General features: G+C 53.8%; 1 protein-coding gene across 1 annotated transcript; it reads right to left on the bottom strand.

Annotated features, from left to right (window-relative positions):
- Window positions 1-110: 110 nt before the first annotated feature.
- Window positions 111-10233, bottom strand: LOC142823135 (C-type lectin domain family 2 member B-like). Its single transcript, XM_075913539.1, has 6 exons — window positions 10149-10233; window positions 6234-6700; window positions 4828-4944; window positions 3771-3955; window positions 2781-2887; window positions 111-2217 (listed from the first exon to the last, which is right to left on the bottom strand). Exons 2-6 carry the CDS (start codon window positions 6346-6348, stop codon window positions 2073-2075), a joined length of 669 nt encoding a protein of 222 aa, XP_075769654.1. The 5' UTR covers window positions 6349-6700; window positions 10149-10233; the 3' UTR covers window positions 111-2072.
- Window positions 10234-10864: the final 631 nt, after the last annotated feature.

Below are 10864 nucleotides of genomic sequence, written 5' to 3'. Positions count from 1 at the left end.
TGCAAGCTTGAGTCAAAAAGGTTCTTTTCTGGGCCCCAGACCAGAGTCCAGGAGCTAAGTCCTCTCCCAGCCGGCAGTCCGTGAGAGGCAGAGCAGCTGCCTGGACTGGCCGATGGCTGTTGTGCGTCTCACCTGTCCGACTGTTGCTGGGGTGTTGGGCTGTCGGTTGACAAAGACTGCATTGTGGGCACCTGTGGCTGGGAAAAGGTCGCAGCCAACCGAGGTCCAGGGAGGGATGTGAAGGGGCAGGCTCCAGCTGTCATTGCCACAAGGGGGCGCTGTGATCCGGTGGATCAAGCTGTATCACTACCCATTAGGTTCAGCATTCACAGAACAGAAGAGTCTCACGGTATCTTAAACAACGTTTTATTGCACTCAGGAGCAGTTTTAAAAGCTCTCTCTATATATGCATATTTAGTACTAAGCAATTACAACCGCATTAAAAAGGCATCACAAGCCTGAAAGGGCATTAAAAGCAATATTTAAATGGATAACGAACTATCTACATCTAAGCTTTAATCCAATTTAGCAGCCTAATTCTTCATTCAATTTAACACACACTCACCCTCTTGGGCTGGCCAGACCCCAGGTAATGTTGGTTAATTTGGTTGAGGCGGAAGTCTGACGTGCACGTCACCCCAATATGCTGAATCGATGGACTCCAACTGATGGGGGAAAAATTGTGTGGTACACATCCCCTCGGCAGGGGCCAGTCCAGTGAGATGCCATCCACGGGTTGCATACAGTCCAGGTGGGATAATGTCCGTTAGTGACACCCCCTTCTCCTTACTGGTGTGTCCACAACTGATCGAGAATATCCGGTGTCTGCACAGCTTGCCTCACCACGCGTGTGAAACAATGATCTGTCCTTGGTTAGATTCTTCCCTTGTTACTTGTTTTTATCTGGCAGGTGTCATGCTCCTTCCCCACTCTGGCATGATAAATGCAGAAGTGGGGGCCAGCAAGTGTACCCCAAAGCCTTCTCTACCAGGCTTTGGTATAAAACTTCCCCCCAAGATCTTAAAAACCTAGATCTTGGGAATAAAACTTCCGCTGCCACCACCCAAATGTTGATAAAGAAATCAGGGGAAAGATCATTTGGGAAATCTCACCTCTAAAATAAAAATCAGGGCACACCATTAACCACTGCCAGGTTAATGAAAAGAAAAGAAAGAACTTTTATTATTACAACACTATTCCTGTTGCAACCATAATGACTAGATAGGAGGTAACAAAATATACTCATGGAGAAACTCCATGGGCCTAGAACTTAGTTACGAAGAAAAGCCAAAACATCTTTTAAGCAGGGCCAGATCTCAGATCCCGCACCCAACCCTTAAAACAAGAAAGCCTAACGAAACTACCTAAACTTTACCCTACTTACAGAAAATGAAGACTGGTGTCTTGGAGAGAGAGAGAGAGAGAGAGACATGCTTGTCCCTCTCTGTAGCTGCAGAGCACTCTCCCAGAGAGACAAAAGGAGAAAGGACAAAAACCCATATTCCTTTGTCCCAGTTTGAAAAGTCCCACCTACATTCCTATTGGTCACTCCACCTGGCTAGGTGTAGTTAACCCCTTAATCCCCAGGCTGCTGGCTAACCCTCATCATCATGACAGCAGTGCTGGGAACGCTGCCTCAGCCACATACACAGTTCTTTTATTTCCACAGTCCTTTCTCTCCAAGTTGTAAAGGAACCATAATCCTCTGGACGTCAGCACGGCCTCTCTTGAGCTCACTTTCTGTAGATTCACTCATGCCAACCGTTCACACTACCCATGATTCAAGACGACATTACACCTGAACCCAGGGGCTGCCCTCAGCCGGGGAGGGACACGGGTTTTGGTTCCATCCCATCAGCTCATGAGCTGTCCGCAAACGCTCAGCTCTTTTTCCTTGGAGCCCTCACACGGGCCAACAGGAGGCAGACACCCCTGGGGGAGGGGAGCTCTGTGCTGTCCTCCAGCGAGTGTCTCCTTGCCTTGATGCTGGGGCTGTCCCCCTTTGCCAGCACATCACGTGCCTTGCACACTGTGGCCACTTGGGACAGCCCCACGGACAGGACCAGGTCGCCTCATTCGGGCTGCGGTGACTTGACTCCGCCTTCTGGGCTCCGGGCGGGTTCGCTGCAGATCCAGCGACCTTCCCCGGAGCAGTGCGAGCTGCCGCAATGGCCGTTGCTGAGAAACGCGCACCACTCGCCGCCCGCTATCGCAAACCTGCAACACACAACGAGCCGCCCCACCCGGCGATTAGCGCAGCCATGCGCCCCAAAACCACAGAGCCTGCCTGGGGGGGCCCCAGGAACCAGACTTCCCCAGCCCCGGCAGGAAGTGGCCTCAGTCATGGGGTTAACCATAAAGTTACCAGGTGAGTTAAAAAAAATTACTGGACCCACTTGATCTCAGATGGGGGCAGGGGGACTGGCCAGGAGGTGAGGGGAGGGGCAGCTGGTGGGAAGCAGGGCTGGCCAAGGGAGAGGGGGGGTCGTTGGGGGCAGTGGAGCTGGACGGGGGAAATTGGAGGGGGGAACCAGCCAGAGGGAAGCAGGCTGGGGGGGGGGGGGGGTGTCGTCGGGGCCAGCAGGGCTGGCCAGAGGAGATCAGACAGGGGAACTGGCCAGTGGGAAGCAGGGCTGAGGTGCGGGGTGAGGGTTGGGTGCAGCGGGGCTGGCCAGAGGAAATCAGGAGGAGGAGGGGAGAACTGGCTGCCGGAAGCAGGGCTGACGGGGGCAGCGGGGCTGGCCAGGGAAGATCGGGAGGAGAAGTGGGGGAAAACTCACCAGCCACTGAATACGGTGCCATTGGTCCATCTCCAGGGCTGGCCTGGTTCCCGCCGGAGCCCGATCCAATACCTGGAGCTGGGGTCTTTATAGCGCCTTATGAAATCCTGTCACAAGGAGGAAAGGACGCGAGTCAGGTGTGCACCCTGGAAGGTTTGTGTGATTGCACACGGGGTGTGCGACTTGGCCAGGGGGCTGTGTTGCCAAGGATGCTGTACGACTGTGCTCGACCAGAGGGGGGCGCCCTCCCGAAAGGTGAGTCCCACCCTGTCACACAGACGGTTTCCTATATGGCTGGAGCCGAATGGAACATTGCAAGCGGAGTTATTTCAGCCTCTCGTCCTGGGTCCGATGCTTTGACGTTTGTTTTTATCCCAAATTTCCCTTAGGCTGGACATGCTAATTTGCGACCAGCGCTGGTATTTAGCAGCCTCCTGGCTCTGCTGCCCAGCTGCATCCCAGGCCATTAAACACTCCTGTTCCTGACCCAACCCCGTGATTTACTGCGACCTGTGTCCTGGCTGGTGGCTTTCGTAACACCACAGAGCCTGGAGTCCCGGGATTACAGGAGACCCTCGTCTTTCCTAGGTTTCTAGCCCTCGTGGTTGCCGAGAAACTTGAAAATGTGAGCCCCCAAAAGCTCTGACACTGGAAAAATTAGAAGCCCTCATGGCTGTTTTAAAACCAGTTGCATGGTTTGGGGGGGTCCTGATTGTTGAGTTTAAAATGCCTGGACTAGCAAGGCTGCTCTTCTCACATACAAGGGGCTGGGAAACATCTGGATCCCCCTCTGGGAATTCCCTGGGAATAGGGGGTAGGCACATTAGCCCCACATGGCTCCGACTCCGTGCCCGGCGTGTGGGGAGGATGGGGTGTGGACAGAGCACTCAGAGCTCCAGCTGTTCTGGGCTGGGGGAAGTTGCCCTAAATTCAAGCATCAAGGCCAAGCCTTTGCCACCCCCACCCCGTGCAGCCCAGAATCAGTCTCACCATTTCCTGCTGCGTGTCAATCCCAGCCAGGGAGGCGCCGTGGGCTGAGCAGTTCTTCTGGCTGTCGGTCCAGGTTGCTTCAGACTCTGAGAAATAGTAACACTTCCCCCGGTACCCGACCCAGCCATCGGGGCAGGCAGTCACAGAGCAGGCAGCAGCCGTTGGAGATGGCTCAGATATCCTGTCTGGAGAGGAGAAAGCAGCAGGGTGAGAGATTTGTGCCCAGCCTGACATTACCCAGAGATTTTTTTCTCTCCTCCCACTCCCCTGCTCCCTGCCGACACCGCGCTCGCTAGTCATGGTCTAAGCAGGGGAGTGAGGCTACGTCTACACTACGAGTTTTCTCTGCACAAATATGCTAATGAGGGACTCATTTGCATGAGTCGTGATAGCATTTGCATATTTTCTGCCGATCCGTTTTTGCACTGGGGTTTTTCCCACTTTTTCCGCAAGATCCTTATGCCCCCTAGAAGGCGGTGTACCGTTCTTGCGGAAAAAGGGGGGGGTTTTGCGCAAAAAGAAAACACCCACATGGCTTGTTTTTGCACAGAAATGGATCGGTAGAAAATAGGCAAATGAGATTACGACGCATGCAAATGAGTCCCTCATTAGCATAATTTGGGCAGAGAAAGCTGGCAGCGTAGATGTAGCTTGAACGTGTGTCCCTGAGGGGGTGCTAACATTTTGGGAAGGATGGGATCTAGCCACAGAAATGGCCCAGCCTTTGATGTGGCATCCGTGGAACAGCACTGAGCACCGTGACCCTAAATGTTCCTCCCGACGGGAGGGGAGGAGGAGGAGACAACACCATGACTCCCAGCCCTGGGTAGCCACATGTGGGGGAAATGGCCGAATGAGCCAACAGCTGGTGGGAATTTGAGGGGGGCGGGGGCAGACCCCACAGCAAAGCCCAGGGCTCAGCAAAGTCAGATGTGAGGGCTGAAGCAATGGGGGCAGGGGGGCAGCAGGTGAGGGGGGAGAAATTGGGTGGGCTTCTGGCATTTCCAGCACTGAGTGCGCGGCGCAGAGAGGGGACCCGTGCGGGCACCGCACTCACCTGGCCGGGCCGCGAGGATGATGATGAGGATGACGACCAGGCTGGCCTGGAGAAGAACGAGAAGCAGGTTCAGAACCGCGCAGCGCTGGGCCAACGCTTTCAACCGAAACCACAAACCTGCAAGAGAAATCGCCGTTCATGCGCATGCTGCTGGCTGGGAGGGGCGGGGTCTGAACTATTAGTAACAGGTGCAGCCGGGTTGTTTCTTTGTTTTTTTAAGGAGGGGGAAGGATATCTTGCAAAGAGCAGGAAGTGAAAATTTTCACTCCAAATTGAGGGGGAGGGGAGGCTTTCAACTTAAAAAAAAAAGTGGGTTTCAACAGTGTTTTCCCTTTAAACTCCGCCCGGAGACAGAGTTCTCTGCAAAGGGAGAGGAGACCCCGACATTTCCTGGATTCGTCTCCTGGTTTCAAACACAAAAATGTCTTCCCCTCCCCTCTCCCGCAAACAATAACTTGTCTGTTGGAAAGGAAGACGGGTCAGGGTTCCATGTGAAGCCATGAAAACATCGGACCAAAAGGATTCACGGGGAGAGGGTAGAAATCTCTTGTTAAAGAAACCCACTTCCACTCAGAAGTTGAAGGAAATTTGACCAGCTCATCCAAGACTAGGAGGAAGTGAGGTGAATACGGAGGGACTGAGATAGAAGGATCTGTGGACACATCTATACTTCGTGCAAGATCGACTTCTGGAGGTCGATCTTCTAGCATTTGATTTAGCAGGTCTAGTATAGACCTGTAAATCGAGCGCCGAGGGCTATCCCTGCTGGTGTCCAGTACTCGGCCTTCTGCTAGAGGAAGGGAAGCCAACACAGCTCGGTTTAAGTTAAGCCCACTCCAGCTATGCATTTTCTGTACCTGGAGTTGCGTACCTTAAGCTGACCTGGTCTAGTATAGACCACGGTTACATCTACACTGCACGGCTATTTCGGAATAAATTATTCCAGAAGAGCTATTCCAAAATAGTGCATCTACACTGCAGGGAAGCCTCAAAATCAGTCTAAGACAGCCCATCTCGATTTAGAGCCCCAGGAGGAATAATTTAGAATGGCCCTGGGGAGGGGCTATTTTGAAATAGCAGCAGAGGCGTGTCTACACACGCCTTATTTTGAAATAGCTATTTCAGAAGAGGCGTTATTCCTTGCGGAATGAAGGTTTACAAGTTTCAGAGTAAGCTGCCCGTTATTCAAAATTATTTCAAAATAGTGGAATGGCTGTGCAGACGATCGCGTTATCTCAAAATAACGGTGGTGTGTAGACACACCCCAAGCCTCTGTGCCGACCCTGGAAGGCGGTAACTGTTTTCTGTCTTTTCATACCGATCAGCCACTAGAGGGAGACCAAGGCCCACGTTAATACGGGTTCCACGTGGACGGGGAGGTGTAGAAGGACCCCAAAGAGACTGACCTGAAAACTTCTCATCCTTGTGCGCGGTGCCATTTGGGAGTAGATTTGACCTTGTCTCCCCGTTCTCCATCTTTCGGGGGTCTGAGAGATCCGTGGCCATGTTTGTCTGAACCATCCTTCCACAGCCAGGAACTATGGGCCGTGGTCACTGTGGGTCCGGCAGAGCCTTATGGAAAGGAGACCCTCAGAGCAGCTCACAAGTTCAGTGCGGCGAGTAGTTTGGCTACGTGGGGTGATCAGGGAAACCCCCCTTCCAATATCACTGGATGGGGAGTTTGGCCCGAATGCCCCGACCAGCCAGGGTGGGGCTGAGCCGGGTTCCAGCGAGCTGTTCCAAAGCTCCCCTGGGTGCTGCTTTTATCCCCACAGCCAGCCCAGCCTCGGCAGGCACCGATCAAACCAGCTGCAGGTGCTGAAGGATCCCAGCTCCGTGTCTCTTCCCTGGCGCCCGGCGGGGAGGCAGGTTCCTGTGGAGAGAATTGCCAGGTCACTGGGGCTGGCTGGTGTCGCTGGTTTATCTCCCCAGCCGGGGCAGGTGGAGCCGACAGAACCGGGGCTGTCCTGGTCTCTGGAGCCATTGTCGGCTGAAGTCTCCCAAAGCCCCTGACACACACAGGGAGGAGCAAGCGGGATGGGGCCAGTCCCATGGACAGAGAGTGGGGCCAGCCCCCCGGCAGGTGTGACCTGGGGCAGCCCCACTCAAATACCTGAGCCTTGCCCCCCAGCTGGTGAAATGAGCCAGTGCCCCACTGGGGTTACCCCCCACCCCCTGCAGCTCTGGTTGGTGATGTCTGAGTGTAGAGTTGCACCTGTCACACCTGAACAGCAGGAATGATCAGCAGGAGGGGCAGGAAACTGCTGTACCGGACAGTGATGGAATCACCCGTCCCTCCCACACCCCCACTGCTTAGAAGCTGGGGCTTGTATCTTGCCACAGAACGTTCTGGGGAGACCTTCCCACTCTGTGTTACTGTGCAGTACTGACGGTTATCACTCAGGACGGCCCCATCATCCTTAGAAATGTAAAGAGTCGGGCAGGAGTCAAAAAAGATCAATGGGATCTTGTGGCAGGGAGTTCCACAGGTCAGCCACGCCTGGTGTGAAAACCTATTCCCTGCTGTCAGATTGGAATGCGGTGCCTTTGTGAATTAGGGAGGGGTTCAGACTGCACTTTTGGGGGAACAGAACAAGAGCCCTGGCAAGACAGGTTTGACAACACCCACCTCCTTAGTGGAAATGGTCTGAAATCGCATTTCAATCTGGCAATAAACAGACACAAAGGCAGCTAACTACACAAATTATTTTTTTTACAGCTCGCCTATGCTTTTAGCACAGCAGAAGCAGGCTGTGGGCCAAGAGACGGCGGGAGCTGGTTCTTCGGAGCTGCCTGTTATTCCAACACGCAGCTCCCATTGGCCAGTTTCTTGCCAGAAACCTAGTTTTAAAACAGAAAGGGAGCCCTGTAGCCAGGTTTCTGCCTGGGGCAAGGTACGGAGCCTGCCTGGGGCTCTCTGCTGCCTTGGTGGGCCAGATTCGTCCCACAGGCCGTATTTTGCGCTGGCCTGGTCTGGATCATCCCTGAGAGGCGCCTGTACAGAAATTCCTCACTTAACACTATCGATGCATTTCTGAAAATATTTGTGCTGAGCGAAAACATGCTCTGTGGGGTCAATTTTCCCCATTAAAAATAATGGAAAAGTGGGGGTTGCATTTCAGGTGGCAAAGTCAATTTTTTGTTGGTGCTGGGTCATTAACATCAGCATTAGATCTCTAGCAACACAAGTCACTGCGGTTTGTTAAAACACAAAGATAAACCCGTGAATGAGCAGAGGAGCGCTGTGACCACGTGTATTCATCCATTCATGCGTATTACCACTGTTTTCACCAACGTATACCGCCGTGCGAAGTAGGCTGCACTTAATTATTTTTGTGTTATTTCGGGGACTGTCATGTTATTCAAAAAAAACTTTCCCTAAAAATAAAAAGGTGCTACTGCAAAAACGTGTTAAGCAGGCACGTGTTAAATGAGTAGTTACTGTACCTCCAGGGATGGGGATTTCACAACCTCCCTAGGCAACTTATTCTAGTGTTTAACAACCCTGACAGGTAGGAAGTTTTTCCTAATGTCCAACCTCAACCTCCCTTGCTGAAGTTTACGCCCATTGCTTCTTGTTCTATCCTCAGAGGTCAAGAGAAACAATTTTTCTCTCTTCCTTGTAACACCCTTTTAGATACCTGAAAGCTGCTCTCATGTCCCCCCTCAGTCTTCTCCTTTCCAAACTAAACAAGCCCAATTCTTTCAGTCATCGCTCATACTTTCCAGACTTTCATCATTCTTCTTGCTCTTCTCTGGACTTTCTCCACATCTTTCTTGCAATGTGGAGCCCATTAACTGGACACAATACTCCAAACGAGGCTTAATCAGCGCAGGGAATGGAGTGCAGGGCAGGCGAACTGCTAAATTGCCAGTCCTCATTGTGTCCGTAACGAGGCTCGGCAGAACGTTTATTTCTTTAGCATTTTGACGGAGAATAGGGATTTTTAAGCATCCATGCCCTGCCCACCAATCATCCATTTAAAATTTTCACAGCTACACAAACTTGATAGCGCTCCAGGCAATTGTTCAATGAGAAGCGGTTGTGGTGAGCCACAAGTCATGGGTGGTAAGGCATGAACTCCAATGCTGACCTCACACACTAACGACCAATCAGATTTGGTGTTACTCTTCCTTCACTGTAAATCCTCATCAGAAAAAGTACAGTGACTGCAAAGCTTGGAAGACTCGTTTCCCATATCTGCATTTTGATCACCCGCCACAGAAATATTTGTACAGCCTGTGGGTGGGGGAGGAGTGAAATTGATGTTTGCCAGCTTTCCCAAGAGACAGCGGATTCTCCCCAGCCCAGGCATGCCATGTGAGAGGGAAAGAGAACCGGGATGCAGAAAACGCAGCAGTTTCTCCATTAAGGCTACATCTAGACTGTAGGCGTCTTCCGCAAAAACTTCTTGCACAAGAGCGCGTCCACAATGCAAGAGCGTCCAGACTGCATGGACTCCGTTTACAGGCTGGCTGCCAGGGTACCTGTGCTTTTTTCAATTGCTTCTTTTTGCACAACCCCCCTCCTCATTCTGCATCCACACACCCCTTTTGGCACAAGAGCGCCTGTGCTAAAAGGCGTGCTTCCTCGTGGAAAGGGGTATCCCTATTGTGCAAAACCCCTCTGCTCTTTCAATTTTTCTGTGCACAAACGCACTCAAGGTCTGGACGCTCCACTCTGTAGTGTAGACATGGTAAGAGTCGAGGGGCACTTCCTGGGAGCCCGTTTCTCCCTGCCCGGGGGGATGACATGTCCCCGGGTTGGCATTCTCCCCATCACCCCTGGGCCGTGCCAGCAAAGTACAGGGAGAGAGACAGACGCTTTCTGCAAGCAGCGGGCAAAGAGCAAACAGACTTTTCTCGCTAGATTGCTCATCGCTCGGCTGAGCCCCTGCCGAACACACCTCCCCACGCACTCATCCAGCAGCCTCCCTCCCAGCCCTATAGAAAAGCCACACACACACACACACACACACACACACACACACACACACACACACGAGCTGGGTGAGCAATTTAATGAGTCACTGGAGTTTAAACTCAGTGTGTCTCTCGCAGGAAGGGAAGCAGCTGCCCTGCCCTGTTTGCAGGAGGGATTTTTCTCCCCACAGGGCCAGGCAGATCTGGTCCTGGGAGGGGGGGATCTGGCAGCTCTGGGGGGCCCAGCAGAGCCCACGGCTTGCCCCACCTGCAACCAGCTGGGCAAAGGAGCTGGCTTCGTAGAGACAATGCAGGGGAGGGGCGGTGCCAGCCTGACCCCCCCCCCCAAGGACCTCACCCTCCCCGGCAGGTACCCCCGCCTGCAGCCGTCTGCTCACCTGCTCGGCAGCCGCGACCCGCCCTGCAGCCGCTAAAGGTTTAACTCCGTTTGCGAGCACAGAGCTATAGGCTCGCGCGCCCCGCTCCAGGTCCCTTTTATAGGATGCACCGCCAGTCCCGCCCCGCCCCCTTGCTCTGATTGGAGAGGCGGGAGGGGGGCGTGGCAATAGGGCCAAAGGGAACTCCCCCCCCCACCAGAATGAGTGCAGCCTGCAGCCCAGAACCTGCGACACGGATTCCTGTAGGAACAGAGCGCAGCGTCACCCAAGCGCACCCCAGACCCTGGGGTTTGCCTGGGCCATGCAGCCTGGGTAGGACCTACAGGAATAGGTGTCAGCCAGGAGGGGAGGGGAAGCCGGCCCCAATGCCCCTCCCCCTTCTCAGAGCTGCTGGGGGGGGGGGGCAAGTGGGGCAATTGGCCCCCCCAATGAGAATGTGTCTGAGACAGGGAGTGCCAGGAAGGGGCCCCCGAAATTGCTTTGCCCCAGGCTCCCTGACTCCTCTGGGCAGCCCTGCCCCTTCTAGCCCCCTTCCCGCACTGCAGTGACCAAACCCAGTCTCCAAGGGGGGGGGGGGGGGGGGTTGTGTTGGCGGGTCGGGCGGCGTGTGCCGGCTGCCGGTTTGTAATCACTGGCCTCGGGGCAGGCTGGCGCATCCATGGGGAAGCAGGGCGGAGCGCACAGGGCAGGTTTCCAATTGCAGACAGTATTTAAAT

This window comes from Pelodiscus sinensis, chromosome 32 (genome assembly GCF_049634645.1).
Source record: "Pelodiscus sinensis isolate JC-2024 chromosome 32, ASM4963464v1, whole genome shotgun sequence".
Taxonomy (NCBI): domain Eukaryota; kingdom Metazoa; phylum Chordata; order Testudines; family Trionychidae; genus Pelodiscus; species Pelodiscus sinensis.
Note: the sequence above shows the minus strand (reverse complement) of the source record. Positions and strands in the feature narration are given on the sequence as shown.